The sequence below is a fragment of the Manacus candei genome, unplaced genomic scaffold (assembly GCF_025592945.1).
Source record: "Manacus candei isolate 608988 ecotype Guabito, Panama unplaced genomic scaffold, ASM2559294v1 h1tg000119l, whole genome shotgun sequence".
NCBI lineage: Eukaryota > Metazoa > Chordata > Aves > Passeriformes > Pipridae > Manacus > Manacus candei.
Window position 1 is genome coordinate 3,364,704 of NW_026138167.1, and position 26,781 is coordinate 3,391,484.

General features: G+C 41.4%; 2 protein-coding genes across 5 annotated transcripts; one reads left to right on the forward strand and one right to left on the reverse strand.

The window, feature by feature from the left end:
• Positions 1-19,169, forward strand: CHRNA5 (cholinergic receptor nicotinic alpha 5 subunit). Of its 4 annotated transcripts, none has more exons than XM_051770366.1 (7): positions 1-171; positions 8,535-8,686; positions 8,989-9,033; positions 10,210-10,319; positions 11,289-12,120; positions 14,163-14,192; positions 18,778-19,169. In XM_051770366.1, the coding sequence occupies exons 1-7, from the start codon at positions 57-59 to the stop codon at positions 18,829-18,831; spliced, it is 1,338 nt and encodes a 445-aa protein (XP_051626326.1). In that variant the 5' UTR covers positions 1-56; the 3' UTR covers positions 18,832-19,169. The 4 variants fall into 4 exon arrangements, with proteins under 4 accessions (XP_051626326.1, XP_051626327.1, XP_051626325.1 ...); XM_051770367.1 differs by having other exon boundaries at positions 18,784-19,169; XM_051770365.1 differs by lacking the exon at positions 18,778-19,169 and having other exon boundaries at positions 14,163-16,611.
• On the reverse strand, positions 17,666-26,266 carry CHRNA3 (cholinergic receptor nicotinic alpha 3 subunit). The gene is made up of 6 exons (XM_051770363.1): positions 25,067-26,266; positions 23,015-23,154; positions 22,899-22,943; positions 21,530-21,639; positions 19,303-20,314; positions 17,666-17,802 (listed from the first exon to the last, which is right to left on the reverse strand). Exons 1-6 carry the CDS (start codon positions 25,119-25,121, stop codon positions 17,674-17,676), a joined length of 1,491 nt encoding a protein of 496 aa, XP_051626323.1. The 5' UTR covers positions 25,122-26,266; the 3' UTR covers positions 17,666-17,673.
• Positions 26,267-26,781: the final 515 nt, after the last annotated feature.

Consider the following 26,781-nt stretch of genomic DNA (forward strand, 5'->3'; position numbering starts at 1 on the left):
GGCTCCCGCCGCTCCCGGCTGCGGGGCTCGGAGGCAGCGGGGGCCGTGCCCCAGCCATGGCCGGGCGTGGAGCGGGGCTGCGGGGCTGCGGCCGCGCCATCCTGCTACTCCCGCTCCTGCTCAGCTGTCTCTGCGCGCCCCTGCTCGCCCAGCCCGGAGTCCCGCAGGCGGGTAAGGCGGCGCGGGGCGGCCCCCGCGGGGTGAGGGCCGGCGGGGGGAAAAGGCACCTCAGCAGGAGCCGGGAGGGTGTGGGAGGGCAGGGCACGGCCGGCCGGGGGTCGGAGCCCTCCCGGCGCTGTGCGGGTCCGCCGGGGATGGAGGGGGTGGTTCCGCGGCCCGGAGGCTCGGGCGCCGCTGCCTCCCCCGGCTGTGCCCGGCTGGGAGCGGTTCGTGAGGGGAGACGGGCGGGATCTGTGTGTGGGGAGACGCCGCCGGGGCTGGGGCCGCCACGGACCTGCTTCGCTTTCCACGGCACCAAGTTTTGGCCGGACTCGGCTGAGGTGCGGCCGGTGCCGAGGGGGAGCGGGTCCGGCGGGGGCCGAGCAGCGCCGGGGGAGCTTCAAAAAAGGGAACGGGACCTGCAGGGACCGCGGCCAGACCGCCTCACAGGGCTGCCCCGGGCACGGAGGGGAAGGTGCCTTTGCCAAACTACGGCTTTTCAGGTGCACGCCAGCCTCGATTGCCACACGTTTCATTACACAGTGGTTATGCTTTCTAAATGTGTGTGTACTGTGATACACCTTAAGGATTTCGAGTGCCACAGCTTTCCCCTTTTGCTCTGCTGACTGGTACAGCTGTAGGTTTGTGTGCCTGCAGCTGGTACGGAGGTGAACTTTCAGAATATATTTTAGTAATTGCAGTTTCGCGTATGGATGTGACTGCACATAAAAACAACCCTCTTAAGAATTTACAACAGAACTCTCTCTAGTTTGGTCATGTGTTATTTCTTCGACTTCAAAAGAGTCAGTCTCGTAGTTCAATCAGGGTGTAACTTTCCAAGTTGAAGGATGTAAAACAGCGTGTGAATCTGGAGTGTTTATAGAATTACACAGAGATTAAAGGAGCAAAATCACTCGTCAAAGATTTATTTAGAAACAGTTATTTTAAAGCGTTGCTTGTATATGATTTATGGGTACATTGCTAAGAGTTTTGCAGAATGTCTTGGAACCATAACTGCCATATTTGCAGGCAGAAAGAAAATGAATGAAAAATGAATTTGACCTTTTTTTAAATATTAACTCAAAATTGAAAAAGTGGTTGTAAGTGTGGTTTGTGGAAAGTTGATTGTGTTGATGTCTTGGTTTTAATTCAGCTGACAAATACTCAGTCTCTTATTGCTAAAAGATTATTCTTTGTCTCAGCATTTGGAAGAGTGTTTTTCATCATGAGAGAAGATACTGCTGTGCAAAATCATTTTGTTACATTATGTGATTTATATGACTACATGTAATTACCCACAGTTGTCAGGTTAAGCCCAATTTGGCCTTTTGGCACAAACCAGCAGTTTTGACTTCATTGAGAACTGATCATACAGAGTAAGGATAACATTTTCTCTTCACAATTTGTTTGCTGTAAAATAACACGAAATTTGCTGTAAGAGTGCTTGTAAATTAATTTGGTGTTTTCTTTCATTAGTAGTGAACTAACATTTTATCTTGGATAACTCTGAATTGTTGAGGCAAAATACTTGCTGATTTAAAGTACAACCAAATTATGAGTTTTGTTCCTTACACTGAATCTTAAACTAAGAGGTGAGACTTAACTGCCCAAAAAATGAGGTTACCAAGCACCTCTAGCATTGCTGTGCTGCAGACCTGTGGTAGTGTTTCCTCAGGAGTTCATGCACCCAAACTATTTCCAGTCATTTTAACAGAGCAGATCCTTCTCCCTGCCCAAAAGGGAGCTGCAAACCTTCCTGCTTGTATGGGTTTCTTGTGATTTTCCTCTTAAAATATTCTGTGCTTTCTTTGGAGATTCTTAGGAAAAACATGAGCATTGATTTGTGGAGAAATGTCTGTGTTGATTTGTAGAGGGAACTGTGGAAGGAAGCACTTGCAGTTTCCTAGTTTTTAGAATGGTAAAACCTGGGGTTTGTGTGATATTACATGTTCTGAAATCTTCTGCTCTGTATCTAGTTTTGAGCAGAGTGCCTGGTTTCTAAACAGAGTCTCTGATTTCAGTGAGCTGTAGGGTTGTGTGTTCTGGTGTATCCAGGGCTGAGATTGAGCTGGGTGGGCAAAATGCTGCTGTGGCAGAAGGTAACGCCAGTGGCTGCACTGGCAACTTGTGAGGAGCCCCAGCCTGTGTCTTATTTACATAAATCCTGGATTTGTGTACACTTCCGTGATGCACAGCCTCTACATTTATATGTATAAATGGTTCTACTGATAAGATTCTACATCCTTGTTCTTCCTGTTTCTCCCTGAGCTCTGCACTTGTGTGCACCCTGTTTGCTGCTTGTTCTCAGCATTTCTCAGTGCAATCTTCACGGTCCATCTTCAGTCCTTAATGACAGATCAGCAATCAGTGGAAAGGATGAAATGATTAAAAAACGGTTTAAAGAGAGATGACAAAACCCTGGATCTGTTACAGGAACAGTCCCCCTGATTTGAGAGTGGTGGAATTTTTGCCCTGGGGCAGCCTTTTGCGGTGCCCCGGCTGTGGGGCAGGGAGGAGGATCCCGGGGCAGCTGAGTGGAGAGCTCGGGAGGAGATCACAGCCCCCGTTGGACTGCAGGGGCTGTCAGTCAGGAGGTGCTGCTGGCAGCAGTGTCACCAGAGAGGTCACAGGGTGTATGTTCCACAGGAACCACAGCACAGCTGTTCAGAAAGGAGTGCTTTGTGCTCCAATTATCTCCTAATCTAAAGACTGACCACCAATTCATATCTATTTCTTGGTTAGTTACAAACTACCTGGCAATATGTTATTCTGTTACTAATCAAACTTGTAAATGTATTCAAAAACATGGGCCATAATTATACCTTGATGTTAAGTGAGTAGGAGATAGTTTAATTCTACTTTACAATTATGAACTCAGAACTTTAATTTTTAAATTTGAGTTGGGTGTAAGAAACACCTTCCCTGCTTTCTGTGGGCAACTCTTGTACCTCTGGGCATGTTGGTAAGTACTGAGCAGTGTTACAGTTCAAAATTTCTCATAGCTTCATGTCCAATAAATGTCATTTTATTTTGCTATTGGTTGGGCAGAGGTTGATGTGTGAGGTAAGAGGGAAGGCAGAAATCCTCACAATAGCTTGAAAGCCCTGTATATGGGTATATATATGTACCTTTTCTAAGCTTGTAGATGTAGCTTTTTAAACAGGGGAGAAAAAAAATAGTTCTGGGGAGTTCAGAATGTAATAGCTGGCTTTTCTGACCCTTTCTCAGTAAACTGGGTGGAGTTAGTAATGCTGCTTTGACTTCCAGACATCCCAGAAAAGATGATTTTGATCTCTCTAAATGCTTGCTGTTAATTAAACGCTTGACTGTTCCTGATTGGGTTCTTGGCAATTGCTAAAGCAAGGGAGGAAAAGTAGGCCAAAAAATTGAAGACCATGCAGAAAGTGTGAGTCATGGTCCTTTTGAAAGGGAGGGGGGAGTCAGTACAGAAATAAAACTTCCATTTTATGCTTCATTTACTATATTACATGTGTTTTCTACTTAATGAAGTAATGGTGGGAAATCATCTCAATAAATACGAGTGTACTGAAAGCAGGTGTATTGTATATATTCATTCACCTTCCAGGCTTGTAAGAAAATTATTAGTTGTAGTTTGTAGTAGTTAGATTTGTGGGTAATAGTCTGTATGTTATGATAACACAGAGTTAAACAATATAATGTTAACTACAAAGTATGGATATTTTGCAATGTTTATTGTCCTTAGCAGTGTTCTTTTTCACTGTAATGGTGTATGGGTTATAAATGTGCATCAGTAATATGTATTACTTCTGAATCCACATCTTAACATAAGGCTTCTAAAAAGGGACCCTTTCCTTTTTCCCATGGACTTCCTTTGAAAATGCACCAGGTAGTGGTGCAAAGAAAACCTGAAATCATTAACACTCAGCTATATCAATTAGCAAATGCTTTGAACTGTGCTGTTTAATGTGTAAGGACCAGCATTATACCTGCAATCCCAATGTGGTTCTTAGACACATTATCTAAGGAAGTGCAGAGGAATGCAGAGTTCAAAGAAAGCTTATTCTTTGGAGAAACATGGACTGTGGTGTTCCCTCATTTAAAAACAAACAAATATTTATGAAAATACATCTGAGATAAAGCTGCAACACTGACTGTTTAACTGGTAGTTCTTATAAAAAGAATAGTGCTGCCAAATCATATTAACATGCTAAGAAATTTAATCCCATAATGGTACAGGAAGAAACAATTTAAAAAGATGGATTTTACAAAAGAAGACCACTTTTGTGATTTATCTGTGGCATTTAAAAAGTCTGCCATCAGCAGCACAAGTGAAATTTTGACTTGAGAATGTGAACAAGATGAATAGACATGGACATGTTTTGTCGTGCTGTTCGTGCATCTGAGACCCATGTAATGCTTCCTCCTGTTTTCTAAGTAGTTCTTCCAAAGTACTTTAATAAAAGAAGTTTGTTAAGTGCTTAGGGAGGAAATGGTAGAACTGAATTTTTAAATACAATTTTGTCTAAGATCAAGTGTTTCATTAGAATTTTTACTTAACCATTTTGTCAGAAGTGTTCTCCAGCTATTTCAGGGTTTAAAAAAATTTGAATCATCAGTCTGCTTTGTGCATAAACATTTGTTTCCTTTGTGCAGAATTCAAATTTAGGCCATCCAGCATCCCATGTGATTTAGGGGTTGTTTGGGTGGGGTTTTTTTGACATGGCATCCCACAGAGAGGGAGTGAGAAGGGTTTAAGGTGCAAGTAATCCAGTAAATGTTGTCAGTGAGATTTCTCACTGCACAATACAGAACTCCCTTTGACCGAGGCTGCAGAGGTTACCCTGCCCCAACAAAAATGAAGCCACACAAATACAGGCAAGCTTAGAATTGCCCTTCAAAGGCTGCAAATCTCCCAAGTTTATTTTTGTACAGGGAGCTTGTGGCAGGGGTGATGCTTCCATAATCTCTTGCCATCTGATTTAGGATGAGATTGTACTCCTGGTTGTTGGTTTGCTAATCTTGCTAGTCATAGGTTTTAACCTCTTTCTGTTTTTCGTGGTTATTCTGCTGCCTTAAACCTCTGACTGTGTTTTACCTGTTCTCTTCTGTACATTTGTTCTGCTTGTCACCAGTTCTTCACAATTTTGTTATTGATACGGGGGGTAACTGAGAATCACACCCTTTGTTGTAATCTTAAAAGCATATCCACAGTGGAAAAGAGAATGAAACTCGTGCAGTCTGTGCAACAAATTAGTTGAATAGTCCTGTTAAATAAAATATGCAAGGTAGGGGTGGTTACTTACTTTACTTTTGCTAATTCTTAATATAATGTTACCATTTCCAGCCTCCCCAAGGAGCTCTCCTTTGTATTAGCAGTCTTTCATAGACCAGTATGCCCCAGCTTCTTCATAAACAGAATAAACTAGAAATACTGAAAAGCAGGGATATTTCTGTGATAAGAAAAAAAAATTAGTCAAACTATATTGTTAGTAAATAATGGTCATTGTAATAGATCAGTGAGTGTACTGTAGGTCTGAGTGTAAAACGTTTGGACAAAGATCTGTAAGAGTATAAAAGCAGTAAAATAACGTGTCCCCATTTAGCAGAGCAGAGAAGTTGCTGTGTTTTAAGAGAAGCTGAATCTGGAAACAACACATGCCCTGAAATGCTGTGTTGCTGCACAGGAGGTCATCTTACAGAACACAGAAATGGTGAAAGTGCAACTTTGCCTCTGCATTGCTTCAAGGTCAGTTAATGCAGAGAGAATATCCAGCTGCACAGTCAGCCTCAAACTGTACAAAAAATTCAGTTGAGAGTTGTAACTGTAGAAGGGAAATGTAATTAATGGTAATACAAACATTAAGTATTTCTGAAACATTAGGCTGAAATATACACAAAACCATCCATAATTCAGGAAATAGGGATATGGAGATAGAGAAATCAAATTGTGTCTTCAGGAAGCGTTCTTTTGGATGCCTGTAGCATGTAGGACTTGGCAACTCTGTGCATACTTACAAATAAGGAAAATTCCTTGGCTAATGAGGATATACTGAGCCAATTAAAATAAATATATTTTAACCTAATAGCTGTGAAGGCAGCTTGTACGTGTGCAGCCTTGTGTTGCTGCCTCATTTTTGGCAGCAATTCTTGTGTGCTGTGAGTTTTCCTGGGCCTGCCTGAGGTGTGTTCAGTGGTACAACCCAGGCTGCCCACAGCTCCCTGCTATCACACATCCCCTGTGTCAGCAGCCTGGACATGGAAAGGGGTCCAATTGTAGAGCAAGTACAGATAATCCCTCTCCAAGAACAGTGGGTTTGTGAACAGATGAAATTAGGTTTGTGTTTTGAAGCAGAAGGGGGAACTGTCTGAAAACCCAGATGTTGATTGGGCCCACAGCAAGAACCACTCAGCAGCATGTTGGTGTGTGGGAAGATCTGGGGGGAAAAGGAGTCCTGCTGCTCCCCCTTTGCTGATCCTGTCCCTTAAGCTGCATTCTGCTGTTGCTCCTCCTGTGACATTTCAGAGAAAACCCAGTTAGTATTTAAATACTGGTATTTAAAAAACTAGTTAACTAGTTTCAGTTAAAATACTAAAATCCTAGTACTGGACTGCCCCAAAGCACCAGTGCAGAAGGCAGGGAATTGCCTCGTTGGGCCCTGCAGAGCTTTTTGGATATTTTGTCCAAAGGATCTTTAAATTAAAGCCTTTTGCAGCACAGCAGAGCTGCTGTTGTCACAGTTTGATGAGCGGGAAGGAACTTAAAAACTTCGGTTGCCTGCCTTGGTTGTCTGGGCTGCAGTGGCTGCAGTCACACACAGCTGGGTTAGGCCAGCCCAAATTGATGGCTTTGGCAGTGGTAGCCAAACCTCTGCAATAAATGCAAGTCACTGTTGGTCCAACTCTGAGGCAGCTTTTGCTGGTTGTGTTGGAGTGAGAACTGACACCCTCTGCAGGTGTGACACTGCCTGATACACAATTTGGTGATCCCAGGTAATTCCAGAATTCTAGTCCTCCTCACTGTCTGATAACCTCTGATTTACTGAATGTTGATGGTGATGAGCTTCAACTGGGCATTGTTTCTGCTGCCTTTAATTGATGCTTTATTTCCTTTACCTTCTTTTTTGAGAAAGATTAAATACAACCAATGTTTTTTCTGCATGTATTGGTCACTACTTGCTCTACTTCTGTTATGTTGACTAAATTTACCTCCTCTCCAAACAAAATAGTGTTAAGCTTTTAAATCTCTCCTTGTATGGATGACTGTCTCCGGTTTTAATCTGTTCATGACATTTTCTGGTGCTTTTCTGTTTCTGATATATCTTTTTTTAGATGGATGCTGTTAGTGAGCACATGATTTCTAGAGAGGTCATGCCATACATTTATGTAATGGCATAATATTTTAAGTCTGCTTTAAAAAGAGATGGTGACAAACTTCTTTCTTTTGTTTGCTCTGTCCCTTAAAGTGAAAGTATTAATTGTTAGGTCTTTTTGGCAGTAGTTTCAGTCAGTTCAGATCTCATCAGTGAGTAATAAAAATCTCTGTCTAGAGCATATGTTTGTGTTTTCTGGTGATTGTTCTGACTTTTGTCTGGGAATTGGAGAACCCTTCCATTCAAGGTGATGTGTGTAGTTTGTACTGATTCTTGAGGCATCCTCAGGTGTTTCACACCACATTTGAAGGCTGTTCTTACTGAGTTACTCAGTTAGACACTGATCTTGCCTTTTTTCCCTCCCCTATCTCTGTATCTTCCCCAGGTTTCTCCTTCTCTTGTTTTTTTAGGGCATATGACATTTATGTGGGTTCTCACAGTGGATAAACCTTAGACTTTGCCTTTTTTTGTGTGTGTAGCAGGGTTTCTTCTGACACAGTTCAGTGAGAACATGTAGGTAAAAACCAAATTTTTCACAGATTCCCAAAGATAAAAGGACAGCAGTTACTCAATGAGGTGCTTGAGGACAACTTACATCTCTCCTTTAAAGTCCAGGCTGCTCTCTCTACGCAGTTTCTACATCTACAATACTTCTTTTTCCAAAAAAAAGCTCTGCCATGTATTCCATTCTCTCAGGGGACAAAAGAAGTTTCTACTTTTTTTGTAAGCTATACAAAGACTTCTAGCTGTTCCAGTCCTCTGTCTGTCTCCAGGCATTGAATTGACTCCTTGAGAGCTACAAAAAGAACTAGAAAGGTGCTTTCCAGTCAGTATAACATCAGGATAGGTAGAGGATAGGCTGGGAAATAGAATTGCACAAGCATTTAAGATGCAAAACAGTGTGGGGGGGAAAGTGCTCTACAGGCAAGAGCAGCAAAGTTTATACATGACAGATCTGGCCAAACATTAGAAGAAATAATGTGTAAACATGAAATCAGTGGTAATAAATTCCTTTTTTCATAGGTGTGTCTGAACCTTCTTTCATTGCTAAAAGTGAAGATCGTTTGTTCAAGCACTTATTTGAAGACTACCAGAGGTGGGTTCGTCCAGTGGAGCGCTTGAATGACACAATCAAAATCAAGTTTGGCCTTGCAATCTCTCAGCTGGTGGATGTGGTATGTATAGCTAATAAGTTGGAGTGGTTTTTTTCACTAACTTTAAAATTCTGGAACATAATGTCGTGTGAAATAATTGTGCATATTTTAGCTTAAACACAGTAGATTAATCTTCTGAAATTATTGTCAGTGTAATGAAAAAATGCACTGTGGGTGCATCCTCATATAAACATACTTAGTGACTGGAGTGCTTTCAGAAGTATATTTTGTACTCTAAATTACAGACCTCTATGAACTAAAGCAGCTATCTACTATGGTTATTTACTATGGTTATTTTTTGTAACATATGCTTTTCTTTATAGGATGAGAAAAATCAATTGATGACAACAAATGTGTGGTTGAAACAGGTATGTGTAAAATATTGATGAAAAATTCTGAAGCTTCGTGACTGCAAATGAAAATCTGGAAGAAACTTTGCTAATTACTTGTATGTTTAAAAAAACTTAGTTGCTGAAAAGTTTTCATTCAAAAGCTTTATTTAGAAAAGCAGGGGTTGCTGTAGTGTTCTGTAAAATAGCTTTGGGTTCTTTTTCTTCTGGGATATTTGAGATTGTGGGATAAACATCACTGAAGAGTTTCAGTTTCAAAGTTGTATATGCTTGTTATAAGGAAATACTTTTCCCTCTTAGGAATATTTGGGTTTGGGCAGAAAAAAGCCTGAAGCTTTATAATAATCAGGGTCCAGGGCTGAACTTAATTGGCAGTATTAACTTGGGAAATGCTGCTCACAAGTCATTCTTGATTTAACTTAGCAGAATGTTTGCAGACCCCGATTATACTCACTGTTTTTGTTTGGGCTACTTCCCTTCTGTTTGGTTGGTTGCATTTTTTTGCTTTGTTTTGTTTTTTCCCCGATGATTCCCTTCTTTTCCAGTAACTGTAATTTCAGGCCAAGTTTTTATTTTCAGGGAAACTTTGAGACTACCTAGCAAATGTGTTGAACCACTTTAAATGAAATAGGAACTGACCTCTATATATGTTTAAAATTCTGTTTGATGGCGAATTCTTAGAAACTTAAATTCTTCCTCTTGAACTTGTAGTTCAAGTGTAAAATTACCAAAACACTACTGTGCTTTTAATGGTGCTATTTTTAGTGTTGCTGGTAGAAATCAAAACTGCCTTTTAAGAGTTGCATCATGATGGATTTTTTTTCTGTCATGGAAATGTCTAAATTGCTTCTGATTAGCTTCCAGTGTTTGGTATTGATTCAGAACAAGCTTTTTTCAAACTTAATTTATACAATTAAATTATGTTATAGCAGCCCTTACTTATGTATACATGCTCTGGAAAAGGAACTTCATATCTTAAGTTCTGTACAGAAATAATGTCAAGTGGCTCTTACAAGAGAAAACAAATACTGAGTGAGGTAACTACATGACTGTTCAGCAAATGAATTGGTTTATACAGATTTTAGAAGCCAGTCTCACTGTTTTGAATTGCCTTATTATCTGTTTTCATCTGGTGTTGCCCTGCTTAAATCTGCTTCCCCACAGTAATGATTTTTGCATCTCACATATCCACAGGAATGGATAGATGTGAAATTGAGGTGGAATCCTGAAGACTATGCTGGAATAACATCTATCCGTGTCCCATCAGATTCCATTTGGATTCCAGATATTGTGCTGTATGACAAGTAAGATTTGAGTCTTTTCACAGAAAACCCATTTCTGTTCTGACTTTGCTGTCCCAGCTGGTTCTGGGAGGCTCATTGGACAGAACCTGTGGACATTTAGTAGGGCTGAGGCTGCTGGAAGAATTTGCCTCTGAATGCAGAGGGACTTTGCCATTTTAAATGCCAAAGGTTTTGCTTTTCTTCTGTATGGCATTTCTCATCTCTTTAAATAAAGTTTATTTCCATTTCTTCATGTAAACTCCCTATGAGAAAGCAATGTCTTGCACAGTGCTGAGTACAAACAGTGTAGGGTGATGGGAGGGAAGCAGCTAATTTATACTATTATAAGTCATATTTAGCATGGAATTGAAATTAAGTACCCTCAGCTTTAAGGGGGGAATTGTGTTGGGTTTATGTTGTTTGGTTTTTTTTTCTTTTGAAAATCCCCAAATATCAGATGCAATAACTTTTGAATTGACCTTTCTGCTCAACTCAGGTGCATGTACAGTGCTTTACATTTCCTGACTTGTTGAATCAGGATAAAAGGCTGTTGCAGTGATTGTAAATTCCAGTTTGGAGGTGGCAAACAAGTATTTTTTTTACCTGCTTCATGACTTTTTTTCCTTGATAATTATGATTAGGCCAAATTGAAAAGTACTTATGCTGCATTACTAATAGAAACACCACAATTGGGTCATGCTGTTGAAGGTCAGGGTTTTCACAATCCTTTCATAAGTCAGAAAGTCTGTGCAAGAAAGTTGCACAGACTTTTTAATGACTTAAAAATACTCTTCACTCTTCCAAAGCTGTTTACCTTTGTGGGATTCAGACCTAACCAAAAAAAAAAAAAAGACTATGAAGACAGTACCAAATTTTGGCTTTCAAGGGGGATAAGGGATAAAGAGCTGAAATGCCAATAACAAAGCATATTTTGCTAATTAAATGCACCCCCAGACCCCCGTTGTAATTGCAATTACTCTCTTCTCTCAGTGCAGATGGACGTTTTGAGGGAACATCTACAAAAACTGTGGTTAAATATGATGGCACCATTGCTTGGACTCCACCAGCAAACTATAAAAGTTCCTGTACCATTGATGTAACCTTCTTCCCCTTTGACCTCCAGAATTGCTCAATGAAATTTGGGTCCTGGACTTATGATGGCTCACAGGTTGATCTAATTCTTGAAGATTATGATGTTGACAAAAGAGATTTTTTTGATAATGGGGAATGGGAAATAGTGACTGCAACGGGGAGCAAGGGAAACAGGACTGATGGCTGCTGCTGGTATCCTTTTGTTACATATTCATTTATAATTAGGCGTTTGCCCCTTTTTTACACGTTGTTTCTCATCATCCCTTGTATTGGACTTTCGTTTCTCACCGTCCTTGTCTTCTACCTGCCTTCAAACGAAGGCGAAAAAATCTCACTTTGCACTTCAGTGCTGGTCTCTTTGACTGTTTTTCTTCTTGTCATTGAAGAAATTATCCCCTCATCTTCCAAAGTTATCCCACTTATCGGAGAGTACCTGGTGTTCACTATGATCTTTGTGACCTTGTCCATCGTAATAACCGTCTTCGCCATCAACATCCACCACCGCTCCTCGTCCACGCACAACGCCATGGCACCTTGGGTCCGCAAGATCTTTCTTCACAAGCTTCCCAAGCTGCTCTGCATGAGAAGTCACGTGGACAGGTACTTTGCCCAGAAGGAGGAAACAGGGAACGGGAACGGCTCGGAATCCTCGAGGAACACCTTGGAGGCGGCTCTGGATTCCATCCGCTACATCACGAGGCACGTCATGAAGGAGAACGAAGTTCGTGAGGTGGGTGAGTTGGTCCTGTCACACTGATCCTGTACACGTGGAAATCAGAAAACCCAGTTATGGTTTACTGGGCAGTGTCCTGTTAAAGATGTGCTAGGGATTTCCAGGCTTTGTGCTCCACTGGAAGCTGTGTAATTGTTTCCACTGGAAAGAAGTGCAAGGATGGTACAATGCTGAGAGTTCTTATGGATATTGGGCTGATACAGCACAGTCCTTGGGTTCTTTAAAAGTCTTTTGCTTTCTTCTAGCAGTTAGGTTCATGTTGTTGGTTACACATTGTGAGGCACTTGTGTACTCTAACTGTTCTCTGCAGAGCTGCTGAGATGAGGAGATATTTTTCCCTTGAATGTTGTACCTGGAGGCTGTCTGAACAGTGCCTTATATTTTACTTATATTCGCCTTATATTTTCAGAATAAATATGACCAAACCGTGTTTTTCACCTTTCAATTCCAAATAAAAACAATTTCAATGCTCTAACTTCTATTAGTTTAAATACAAGCTGTGGCCCTATGTAGGTCAGTTTGTGCCGAGATCAAACATGGACTAGATGACTTCCTAAGAGTTCTCTTCTACCCTTATTATTATTTGTCTCTAAGTTATATTAAAAGATGCCAAAGGCTTTTTTTCAGTCTGTGCATTTGCACTCTGAACTGCCCTAAATGGATGTTTACACCACTTGGGTAAGAGCACTCTGAATCTGTTTTCTTTACATGCTTTTTGAGCTGGCACCATTGGTACACCAGAGACTTAAATGCAATCTGCAGGCTAGTTTAGAAATACAGAAGTTTGTGTGTGGTCTCATGATACTGCTGCCTGTTTCTGATGGCACGGCCTGGGATTATTTCAGTTTATATGGAAAAGGCTCTCTTCAGAAGCTGCTGGTTGCTAAGAGTGTTCTCACAGTCTAGGAGTAAGCAAACTCCTCTCATGTGCCCTCTCAGGACTTGATTCTGACATTGTCACAAGGGATCTGGCCTAGATTCTTAATAAATGTATCTGCTGTACTGTTAAAGCAGCATCCAGCAGCTCTGCATTGTATGAACAACAGAAATAATTTGCTATTAAATACATAATTCCTTGTATATTATGGGTTGCTTTTCTTTCTCCTGTGAAGTTACTGTATTTGACTGTGAGTGACAAGAGAAGTGATAAGTATTTTGTTTTTCAGATGTGATGTTTTTGTGACTCTAAACCTCAGAAATTAACATACAGATGAGTGGGGATTCACCTGTGTTTTATTGCTTGGGCTCCAGAGAGTTTGCAAGCTTTAATTGCAAAAGTTGTTAATAAACACTATCTAGCTAGTGCTGTTGTAGCCTTACATCTTGGGAAGCATGAGGCTTGGGAAATGTGGAGAGCTCCAGTTCAACTCCAAGACAGTTGTTTGGCAGGGATTTCATTTGCTTGCACAGTTATATCTGCTGTACTTGCAAAACTGTGTATAGGTATGAACAATCCTATAAAAAGGAAGGTAGTCTTGGAAGTACAGTGAGTGTTGTCCCCAGAGTGCAGTTCTGTGCAGCAGTAACTTCACAGCTTTCAGATCTTGTTTGTAACACAACAGCTGCTCAGTGCTGTAATTTTATTTATTTTGTTTTTTAGTTTGGGAGGTTTAGTGTTTTTTGTTTAGGTGATGGGAGGGGTTGTTGTCTTTTTTTTTTTTTTTTTCTTAATAACTTTTGTTTCTAGCTCCTGCCTGGGATTTCCACTTTATGCTGTCGTGTGGCAGGAATGCTGCAGTGTGTTAGAAAAGGGCATACCAGTTTCATCTCTCTATAGATGAGGATTTTCAGTGCTTGCCAGGGTTGGTTTCTGCATTAAAATCTAATATTGGTCTACACAGCTTACCAGTCTTCACAGGGGGCAGTTTGCTCCTGTTCTACCTCTGAGTGTAATTATAAAATGTTGTTAAACAGGATTATCTAATGAACAAGGCTGAAAAAAGTGTACTTTGAAATGATTAAGAATTGCAGGATGTGGTACTGTATTTTCACCTGTTCTTGCACATACTGACCATCTCTTGTGCTCTTTTATCTCTTAGGTTGTTGAAGACTGGAAATACATTGCTCAGGTGCTTGATCGAATGTTCTTATGGGCTTTTCTTCTGGTTTCAATCATTGGATCACTTGTGTTATTTATTCCTGTTATTCATAAGTGGGCAAGTATAATAGTACCTACACATATAGGCAGTACAAATGCATAAAAGATTTTTGGAGCTGTCTCCTGCTAATATGGCTCCAAAGAGTTTTGCAGTAGCTCTGTTTCCATGCTCGTTCTTTGTAGGCATGTTTCTGATAGAGTGAAAAAAAAAAACCAGTCCAAAACTAGAAAATTAGGATTATATTAAAGCATGGCATTCCTAGGACACATAGAAGTCAATTTGCTTATTGCCAGTCTACTAAGTTACTTCTAAGCCAGGTCAGAATTAAAAGAACTTTCTCAAGCACTTGCATGTATGATATATGAAAAAAGCATACACTGACACCTACTGCAAAATAGAAGGATTTAAATTTTTTTAATGATGATCACTGTAGTCCAATTATTAAATTACTATATAAATTGTTATACAGAGTATTATATTTGCAGTTACACAGTAGAGTTGCTTATTTCGATTTACTATAGTATAAAAAGGAGAATTTTTATCAGCTCTCTTTAATGTGCTGTAAAAGTCATTTAAAATAATAGAAAAAATGCAAGTTAAACTTCCTGCATGTCCAATATACAACTGAAAATAGTGATTTGGCCATGTTTTGCCTCTATAAATTTTCAGTGGAATTTGCTGCTAAACTGTAGATCTTGTCAATTCTATGATACTAACATGAACATTCAATAAGCCTTAAAATGCCTAAAGCACATGTGTATGTTGATGTCTCCATCAGCTTTGGAAAGGAAGGCAAAGACAGTTAAATGAGTTCCCAAGTTGCACAAGGGCTGGAACATTCAGGTTTCTTTATCCTTGATGAAGAATTTGATACAGTTTGTAACTTGCAAACTTGTTAACTGTTTCCTGTCTTTGTGTGTTTCTCAGAATTAAGTTTTTAAGCAGAGGTTTTTAATTTTTTAATTTTAAGGAACCTGGGGGAATGTCTTTCTGAAGGAAAGGTTATTAAATTATTATGCCATGGAACCAGATACAGATGATGAAGTTTTCACACGTTTGTTAAACTGAACTCAAGAGACCTGCCTTGAGTGGGTTCTCTTGCTTATAAACCCACATGTAACTCTAAGCAGCAAGGACTTACAGCTTTCCATTCTTTCTTTTTCCTGAGATTGTTGAAAACAAACTTGCAAGTTTTCAATTATTCTATTAAAATCTATTCTTTACATTGATTCCAACGCCACCTTTCTTCCTTTCTTAAAAGGTTTATTTGTGGAAAAGACTCTCAAATAGTTGAGTGTTTTCCCACACCAAAGTTTTGTCAGTGCTCTTCAAAATATAGTTGTTATCCTGTAGGACTAGCAGAGCAATGCCAAGCTAGAGCAAGTCTGGGGAAGTTTTTGTTTGCTTAAGTTACTACCTTAATAATAGCAGGTTTAGATGAGAAGTTTTAATGTAAATGGTGGTATCTTCGATAATATAAGCTTTTATAGTGGTTATAAATTTGAAAACCAGACACATACTCCCCACACACCCCCCTGGAGCTCCTTTAGCATAGCCCTGTTTGATTATAATAGTGATTGCTTATGCCATAACTTATATATAACTGAATGTTTATTTCAGATTGTCTTAAACTGTAGGATTTTCTTGGTTTTTTAAGGCTCACAGGTAGAGAAATGATGCCAGGCAAGCCTTTTTTTAAAGAACAATTTATAAATAATTCTGATTGTAAAGGGAGTTACTCTTCTTCAGCTACCCAATTACATTTGGCATTGGATATCTGTGTTTCCTCTACTGCCATCATAATTTTAAAGGTGAGCTTGCAAAGATTACCTGTTTTAATCCATTAATATAAGAATTTTAACTTCCTTGGTATTACTAAGATTAAACAATGCATCAGTGACTTCTCTGTGTGGAAGTTGCAGAAATACTTTAGAAAACTTGTTTCCTGTTCAAACACAAAATTTCCTTTTATAGTCTTCCTTGGGTTTGAATTACTGAAATTTACTCTTACCCAAACAGAAAGCAAAGTAAGTAAAAAAGTAGATTTTATATATATCTATATATAAATATATATATATTATTTTATTAACTCTCCACCTTATCTCTTTCCCCTTGTCAAGTGATGTCTGTAGACTGCCCTGATGGGCAGCACATTGCCCAGTGGAGTCACAGTCCTTATAATAATTCCCAATTTTTGCAAATGCATGAATTTCTTTTAGTCACTTCCACAGTCTGATCATGGTAGATTTAGAGCTGACCCTGGAATCCTTGGGGTCTGCAGCTTATCAGGTGTGTCTGAAACAAGAGAATGTTAACAGACTCAGAGAAATGCACCTTTATCCTGTAACTTATAATGAATGTATTGAACTGTAGGCAATGCTACCTTATCTAGGTTTTTGTTACTTGGTCAAAATAAATGGAAAAAAAGGCACCATTTTCAACAGTTTGATTCTCTTTATTTTCATAAATGTCACACCACTTTGATACACTGTATTTCCAAAAGGTTGGTACAGAGAGAACAGTTAATATTTGTACAAAATATGTTCTCATTACAGTATTTTGTTGCATTCTTTATTCATGCTCTTAAATAACTTGCAGTTGCTGATTAAAAAAATGAAGATATATATGCCTAAGCAGTGATTTTTAGCATACTTTACAGGACTATTTTGTGTCATAAACCCCTTTGCCTCTATATCCAAACTACCCCATCAGTGTTTTGATCCTTTACACCACCTGCAGACTGTCCCAGTGTGTGTTTGACTTGTACACAACTCTAAACATCACTAGGTTTGAGTAGCTTTTTTTCCTGCCAGTCTCCACATCCATTACCCTGTGGGATGTGCAGAGTTTACTTCCTGGCTGCTCTGTTACCATCATCTGCTATTTAAATTGGCTTTCCTTTTGGAACAAACCTGCCTGTGGTCCTTTCTTCCCACGCCGTGGGGCAGTTTACACTCCAGGTGGTGATGTCTGCATTCCAGCACTTTGGTACCTGTGCCTTCCCAACCATCCCATCCACATGAGGGCTTTCATGGAACTCAGGATGAACTTCTTCCAGAAGGTCCTGTCATGGGCTCAAAGACTCTTGGTGCCAGACTCATGAAAACAGCCCAAAGCATTCAACCCTTCTTTACTTTCCAAATATTCATGTAATTTTCTATTTCTTTATTCACCCCTTCTTAAACCATTCCTATAAAGTTTAACATTCTACCTACATCACTTCCTGTTGTGGCAAGAAGTAGCTGTGAAAGCACAGCTCCTGTTCCGTGGAGATTAGCTGTCATAAAGGTTCAAAATCATTTCTTTTCCCACGTTTTTAACAAAGCCTTCTTCATCAAGCAGAGCTGAGAGTTCCTTATTCTGCTACACATGGAAGAGACATGGGGTGCTGGGGTGGCCACACAGAGTTGGTTGGCAGTTTTATTTGATTTCACAACATATTATTTAACCTTTACATGTCATCTCCAGCCATCAGAGGTTGTAAAAACAACCCTGCTGTTCCTAGGATACATACCAGGATGAAAACCCACAGAAAAATACGATCGATGACCATGGCAACGTACTTCCAATCATCCTGAATCTGGAAAAATTAAAAAAAAAAAAAAAGGAAAAAAGAATAGCAAGTTGGCATGTTTATTAGGGCAATAATTTGCATTAGCAACTAGTGGCATTTTATATAGATTTTTCTGTGTGTAGGTGTCTTTCATGCTACACAACTTACACATCTCTGTTTTCACTGACTAATTCATCTTGAAGAAGCTTTATTTGAATATGCTCTTTGTGGCAAAGCCAAAAGCTGCTACTTCAAATACAGAAAGTTTTTCACCAAGACACTGGACTTGAGGAGATACAACTTCTCTTCTCTGTGCCAAAAAATGAAAATGTAAAGCTTTACATTCTCAGGTGAAGAGGTCTGTCCAGAAAACTTGACTGAAACAGACTGCTCCTACTCATCTTTAGGCAGTAGGTAAAAAGCAAAAGCTAATTGATATATAGTTATTTGGTACTTTTCTTATGTAGTACTGAAGTTTGATTGTTCTCCTGCATGGTGTAAAATTCATCTCTGTACTTTTCCTGTAGAGGAGGTTTCAAAAAAACTCAGATTTTTTCTAATTTTTTTTTGTTTTTTTACAATGAGTGTTCTAACAAGAGTGACACTGAAACATTATATGTGCTATATATTAACAGTAACCAGGTGATCATTTTAGTTCCCATTGAGATTGCAATTTAAATTTTTACTTTGTTTTTCTTCAGGAGCACTAATAAATGAATAACGCGTTAGTTGGTTTTGAAATTCAGGCTTTTTAGCTTACAACTTGCTTGTTAGGGCAGACTTAAAAACCCAAAGCAACCCTGTATTTTTTGTACCAACTAAATATAAATAAAGCTCTGATTTCAGCACAAATGAAGTAAAGTGAGAATGAGATTAAGTGCTATACTGCAGAGGGTTTAAATTCTGTGATAATTGTGGGGGGGTGGCTACTGCTCATAATATGTTTGAGGGACATGATAGAGAGAAAGCTTTCCATTTTTGTTTTTTTTTTATTGCATTAAGATGCAGCTTTATGAAAGATGCTGGTCCCAGTCTTGCAGCAGTTGCCTCATGTAGCTACAGAACTTTATTCTGCAGCAGCAACAGAATGAACAACATCATCCCTACGAGGGACATCCACTCGTGGTTTTGTTGTTGATGGTAAGCTGTGGGAGGGAGAATGTAACTTCCCAAAGGCCACAGAGTCAGCAAATTCCACTGTTAAGATCATGACTTGGAAAATCCTAACTTGAGCTCTGGTGGGATGGATGCTCTCCTATGTTCCCCAGCAATGGTGACCTTAACATGCCTCATTCAGTATTTATATTGTCAGTAAAGAGAATGTTGTGCAGCAGAGCTGCTCCCCAGTTATATCAATTCAAAATTGCACATGCTTGTACACAGCTTGGGTAATTTACTTTTATAAAATAATGGTCTCTGTTGTTTTGGGTTTTTTTGCTTGTTTGTGTATTTGAGGTTTTTTTCTTACAAAAGACTCCAATGACAGAAGGTATCTGCAGTTTGAGCAATAGTAAAGTATGTCCTTACCTCTTTTGCTTCGTTCTGCATTTTCATATTTTCTGCAATATATTTCACACTTTCAATAGCATCTCTCATTTCTGGTGACAGAACTGAAAATGAAAGCAGGGGATCTACAGACTCAGAGCTTGAACTCCTGGTGAGGTTGCCACTGAAATCCGAGAACTTGGTGCGTTGGTACTGGCAGCAGCTGCATGCCATGTCTTGACACACAAAGCCATCTTTGCAGCATTTGGCTTCAGAACTGCTGAAGCAATTAAGGTTTGAAAACTCAGAAGTGAAGGGTGGCTTTGGCTTCTGGTTGGTCTCTTCATCACTGGCAGGCCTTGTCATGAACATGATCCTGGGAAGTAAGTTCAGGAAAATGGTTCTCACCCACACGGGCATGGTGTGTGTCTTGGGTGTTCTGTAGTGCACATTCAGCACAAATACCGTGATGACAATGGATAGAGTTACAAATATCATGGTGAAAAGGAGGTATTCCCCTATAAGGGGAATTACCAGGGAAGTAGAAGGTATGGTTTCTGTGATAACAAGAAGGAACACTGTTAAAGATAGAAGGACTGATATGCAGAGTGTCACCTTCTCACCACAGTCTGAGGGCAAATAGAAAACTAATACAGTCAGAAAAGAAATCAGCAGACAGGGAATAATCATGTTGATGGTGTAAAATAAAGGCAAACGCCTAATGTAAAGAGAATATGTGATATCTGGGTATATCTCTTCACAGCAGTTGTATTTGATGTCATGTTTATACCCAGGAGCTTTAATAATAGCCCATTCTCCACTCTCCCAGTAATCTTTCAGGTTCATTGTGGAGCCAATTAAAACTAAGTCAATTTTGGCTTTATCATAAGACCAGGAACCAAACTTCATGGTGCAGTTCTGATAATCAAATGGGAAGTAGGTTACATCTATTTTACATGAGCTTTTAAATATAGCTGGAGGTATCCAGGTCACATCACCCGTGTATTTTAGTAGGGCCTTTGTCTTGTCATCAACCTGGAAATCCCCAACTGCACTGTAAAACAAATAAAAATAACAAAAATTAGAATGATCTACTCCAGGTAGATCATACATTCAGATCATATACATTAACTCTTTAATCTGCTTTGGGAAAGTCAGCAATTACTTGTTGACTTGGAGCTGAATTGCATGTGCAGGACTGAGCCAGTGGCCACCATAAATTTGCACAGTTAAACTGAAACAAGCAGCTGTATAAATTTACCAGGGAGGAGTTGAAAGGGAATATTATTAATTCCCTTATTAATAATATGGCTCAGTGCAATCAATATTCAAAATGGCAAATAGCAGACTGCAAATGGCAGTTCAGCTAGATAAGTCTTGTGGGTCCCTTCCAACTGAACTATTTTATTCTGTTCTATTCTAGATCAATCAAGCACATCAGAACCCAGGGGCTGATAAGAGGATACCTGTATTACTGGTATTCCCACCTCTTCTGTGGACAGTGCAGGTAGTAACTATTGAAAGAGGGATTAGGGTTGGGGTGCATCTTTGCCTAAGGAGAGTATTTGGTGAGGGGTTTTTTTTGAGTCCCACTTTGCTATCCTATATGATCCATGTGACAATTTCAGTTGTTTCTATGAAGAAGTAAAACTAAAAAAGTAATCTGAAGTTTTAAGACCACTGTTAGAAAAGGAGTGTCACTGCTGTTGATCCACAGAGCTAAGTTTTGGATCTGGGTAGGTAAGTCCATCTCCCTGAGAGCTGCTTCCCTACTTAGCAGAGGGAGCCATTGAGTGGTGGTTTGGCTCCTCAGTGTCTCAGCAACTGACATCTAAAGAAAACTTTATCTGTCAACACTGTTATTAGAAAGGCTGTGAATTTAAATTGCGAATTTAACTGCTCAAAAGCTGGAAGTTGCATTTTTTTTTCAGTTAAAAGTCTGACTCACAGACAAGAACTCTCCAGTCTAAGGGAATTCCTGCCAGCTCCCCTGGTAGACAGTGATACAAATAACAGTAAAAGTGAAGGGGCAAAACCAGGTTCACTTTGGCTTGCCCACTTGCAGCTCCAGGTTAGAGCTGGCTCCTGCCCAGGGATGCTGGTGGAGCTGGCATGGAGGTGAGGACAGCAGTGGGGGGTGTGGGACACAGGTGTGGTGGAAAGCAGGCTTCTCAGTGTATTCAGGGAACTTGCTGCTGATTTTTTTTTAAACTGGTAACATCACCCCCCTTCTTCCTGAATTAAGGAGATAAATATGCAAGAGTCTTACTTGTTATATAAAACAATATCTGGCTTCCAGATCTGGCCAGATGGTACTCGGATGAATTCAGCACCTCCGTAGTCTGCTGGATTCCACCGAAGCTTGTAATCATTCCAGATCTAATTATGGACAAAATGAGTCTGTTAGGTTTGTGAAGAAACTGAAATTCAGTGGACTAGACCTGAACCAAGTGTTGTCATATCACTCCTAGGGTTGTTTTATTTTGGATACGCAGTGTTTAGCTGTTTTTTTAACAAACATATATGTGTGGTGTTTGTTCATATGCAGATTGTAGGTGGGCCTAGATATGACCTTGTTGGTCCTATCTAGATGTGACTTATATGTCTGTGACTCTGTGCCAGGAATGTCTACTCAGCAGTTGAAACAAGGTGAAGGAGTAAGACTCTTGTCAGAGAACGTAGGACTTTAATAATAACTTCAGTCTCAAGAAACCAGGTATCTGTGAGATGGTGAGAACAAATTCGTGGAGGCCGTGGGGGTAGGTGTGAACATCGAGTGAGGGACCCGGGGTATGTGGGTCAGAAACAGCTGCAGGGTGTGGTTGCTCAGTTCAGTAACAGCCTCGGTCCTTAGGGCTCGTTAAACCCCGCTTAAACAAAATTGAATATCAAGCTGAAAGCGGGAACTAAGCTGGTTATTCAGCTGACTGCAACAGTGAGTAACTGCATTTTTAACCTCTAAAGACCCTTTTTAAGTGAGGCAAACACTTTGGGTTTCTTCTCACTTTCCGGGAACCAAACCAAGTGATGCTGTGCGGGACAGCCGTGCTGAGTGTCTGCCAAGGCAGCTCGTATGAGAATCTTGAGAGCAAAAATGTTTTATTTAGCGACTCCCGGACGGTGTAGCAGCGCTGCTCCGCTCCCGTCCCTTCCTATCCCATCTCTTCCCATCCCTTCCCGTTCCCCCGGGCAGAGCGGGCCGGTGGCCGCCGGGAGGCAGCAGAGCGCCAAGGACGGGACCGGGCGGCGCTGCCGGCGGGGAGACCGGGATGCTGCCCCGGGAATGCCGCCCGGGAATGCCGCCCGGGAATGCCGCCCGGGAATGCCGCCCCGGGATGCTGCCCCGGGAATGCCGCCCGGGGATCTTGCCCCGGGAATGCCGTCCGGGGATCCTGCCCCGGGATCCTGCCCCAGGAATGCTGCCTGGGGATCCTGCCCCGGGATGCTGCCCCGGGGATGCCGCCCGGGGATCCTGCCCCGGGGATGCCGCCCGGGGATGCTGCCCCGGGGATGCTGCCCCGGGGATGCCGCCCCGGTGCTCCCCGAGCCCGCAGCCCCCTGGCAGGGCGGGCGGCTCTCCCCGGCCCGGGTGCCCCGGAGCACTCCCGCGCTGGGGGGGAAGGTGGGTCACTACTCACGTGCTTCAGCCACAGGTTGGTTTCCATGATCTGGTTGACTTCGTCCTGGAAGAGAGAGTTGTGTCGGGAGAGCTGTGTGGGGACAGGCCGGCCCCGCCGCGGCGCGCGGTACTCACCACCTTCACCAGCTGCGACATGGACACCTCGAACTGGATGATGACCGGGTCCGAGACGTTCTTGACGGGGCGCACGAACTTGTTGTAGCTCTCGAAGAGCGCCGCGTAGAGCCGGTGCTCGGCCTCGGAGCCGCCGCAGCCTGCGGAGGACACGCGGTGAGCACCGGGGCAGAGCCCCCCCCTCCGCCCGCTCAGCATCCCCTGGGCTGGGCACTGCCCGAGCCTCGCCCAAGTGGGCAGTACCGTGCCAGGGGGGTACAGCTTGGGCTGGGGAGAAGAAAAGCAACGAAGGGTAACGCTATGATAGACGTCTTCTCACACACATCTCTGCAAATGAGTTAAAAAGTTTTGGGGAGTTACTGAAGAGCTGGAGGTACAAAAGCCCTTTCCCCTCGCAGGCCCGGTCCCCCAGACCTGGCAAAGCTGTGGAGCACAGGAAGGGGAAAGTGCAGCCCAACAGACCAGGCCGCTTGTGAAAGGTCAGAACGTTTTGCAATAGGAGGATTCCCAGGAAACAAATCTGCTTTCCAGCCTGAGTCACGATTGTGTGATTATGGCAACAATAACATCCTGCTTCTTAAAATATATTTAAAAAAAAAGTATTAAAATTTATTAACTGTTATATTCAAAGACTTTTCAGCACATTCAAAGAAATGTGCTAATTACCCGTTTTTTTATTCTAAATAGGTTTTATTTATAATAGATTTGTATTGTCCCTTTGCCACTCACAACTGCAGTTCATGGTACCCTGTGGCCTACAGAAAAACTGCAAACTGAAATTCTAAAAAATTAGGGTACTTTACTTGTTTCGGGATGAGGTGTGAGAGCCTGTATTTTACATTACCTTTTTCCTCTTTAACTCACTAGGCAATGACCATCCTAATGCTATTTAAAAAGCAGTGGTCTTTTATTTTTAGAATGATCTCTTAAAACTCTCTTAAACTCATTCTGGAGTCCTTACGAACTCCAACTGAAAAGGAAAACGAGGCCTGTTTTGTCATTAATGGATGGCACTATGCAAATTTGGCAAAGGCATGAACTGAAGTCTGTTGAACATATTCTACAGTTCCCGTGAAACACAAATATGAATCTACAGATTTGCAGGGACATGGGGTTTTTTTGTCAGTTGTTTTTCAGCAGAGAAAGAGGAGGGAGGCAGAAGTATCTGCAGGTGACTGATCTGAAATGTTACACAAAACAGGCGTTACTTTCCAATCTTTGTGAGTCCTCCCCTCTCTCTCGAACAAGAGGGTCCCTCTCAAGTGAATCTACTCAGCTAAAAGTTCGTTTGTTTGGGTTTTGGTTTGTTTGGGTTTTGGTTTGGCTGATTGGTTTTTGCCCCTCTCCCCTTCTCTTGCTCACTTAGAGGGCAATTTTGTTTTCAGGTTAGTGAAATCATTCAAGCCAACTTGCAAGCTAAAAAATGAACGCTTTTGTAATTGCCAATCTTGTCCATATTATTTATTGATGTCTCTTATCTCTCATATCAAGATTTCCTGGCATAAATACTCTCGAATCTTTTAGGTAAATAATTTCAAAACTAGATCTTAACGACTCTGTTATAGTCAATCCCAGATTGCCAGCCTTTTTACATGTCACTAGCATTAATTAAATCCAGCATCCACCGTCTCTAGAGAAGTGCACTAATGTGGTTTTTTTTATTTGAATATTTTGGTGCTTTCCATATCTGCAGAGGGAAGATGGGCTGTTTGCAGCTTGTATTTGAAGCTCTTTAACGTTACCACTTTCTGGTGGTCTTCTCTGCAGTATGTGAAACCACACCTTTACGTGTAAGGTGCTTTTCCTTAAAGTTAAAATGGCTTTGTGTGTCCTGTTTGGCATCTTTAATCAGGACAATTAAATACTTTACAACGATAAACTTTAAAAACCCACCCACCGAACAACAAACTGTGTAACAAAAAGAGCTGTACTAGGATTTAGCCCTTAGCTTGGAGTGAGCTTCTTAAAAATAATTTGCACCAAAGCCATCTCCTGTCCACCTTTTCGACCCCCCCTTCACCACCAAACAGTAACAAATGAAGGATCACTCACCTTGGCAGAGGAAGCAAAGAGCAGCAGTCAGGAGGAGAGCGGGGATGCTCTCCATGGTGTTATGAATTACTGCCTGTCGACAGAGGCTGTTGGAGACGAGCGTCGCTGCCAGGACTGTGCGAGCACAGGGAGCGGGGAGAGCTGCGCTCCTCCGATGCGTGAAATGCCTGAAGCAGCAGCCGGCAGGACCCTGAACAGCTCTGCGCAGTGAGCTCCCATTAGGGTTGCTGTGCTGCCCCCTTCCTGGCTACCCGGGCTGTCAGAGCTGGGGAAATGGCAAACAAATTGCAGGCCAAACAGATGTTATTGTAGGCAAAGAGCAGTCCTCTGGCAAGGATAATGGGCAAGAGTCCTTAAAATGGTGCATAAATGAGCCTGGTAGTCTGACGGTGCTAAAGATTTTTCCTGTCAGCTGCTCTGTAGGATCCTTCTCTACCAGAAGCTCATAGCAATCTACTAAGGGAAGTTTAATTAATAAAAATCTTGTAATTGAATTGTGCTGAAATGAATGTTGACATTAGGGATGCTTGATTTAGCAGTGAGCTGAGATCTTGGGACCTGCATTTACAATTGTGCTGTTAACATCGAGGCTTTTTTCCTGCCCGTGTCTCGTCTCACAAGCGCATGTGCTGGGTGCTTGGCTGTATAAAAGGATGTGCTATTCCCAGGAGTAATTAAAGGCATGTGCAGTTGTTGACAGGATCTAAGCCCAGAGTGGTAAACACAGCAGCTGGGATCTGGCAAGAGCCAGGGCTTTGAATGGAGAATTAAACTTGATCAAACCGGTGAGAATAACTGTCTTTAGGCCATTCCTGCTTTCGTTGATTAGAAAGGTGAAATTTGAGAAGGGAGTAAGAGCACAGGATCCCACAAAACCTCATTGTTCATGGGGAAGGACACTGGGAAGAATGGGGAGTTGTGTTTGAAGTTCAGTCATAAAATCCTGATTTACAAAGGGACTCATTCCCCAGATGCCCATCAGCTTCCTTGTTAACTTCTGTCACCTTTTGTGTCCCCCCACCCCTTGGATGACCAGATGTCCAAGGCTTGCACAGCTGCACTCATCTGTGTGGAAGGAGGGAGCAAGGGGGAGAGAAAAATGTGGGATTCCACCCTCATTTTTAGGACTGATGAGAGAGAAGCCCTGTGGGACAGGAGCTGCACCAAGAGGTGCTTCACTCCCTGCTCTTAGGGGTTGGTAACCAGTGACCCCTTTGTTCTGTGTTAAGAGGTAACACGGGGAGAAAGAGCACCAGGCTGGGTTCAGCTCCTGGCACTGAGCTTGTTTATCCTGTTAGCCCTATCTCTCAGAGCATCATTCACTCTGTCTCCAGACACATGCTCTTATGATAATTTCTGTAATTCTATTAGCTTGGAGGAAATAGGCTTTACTGTCCATTTGATTTTATTTCTTTTTTTTTTTTTTTCCCAGAGAACTCGGCTGCTTGGTCTTTTAACTTAACCCTTTGTGGATACTTTTGTCTTTGCCTTTCCAGGACATTGAGACTAAATGCCTTCCCTTTCTGCTTCCCTGCTATAAGCAGCATTATAACTGAGATTTCTGTTTGTTCTTTTTAATCCCAACTAGAAATGAGTTAAAGCTTCAAAGACAATATCATAAACTCGTATTCCCCAAAAGTCAGTGCTTAGCCTGGATAATTTGGAAACATCTGATCTGCAGAGGAAGCAAAGAGCCATTACATCAAGAGACACAG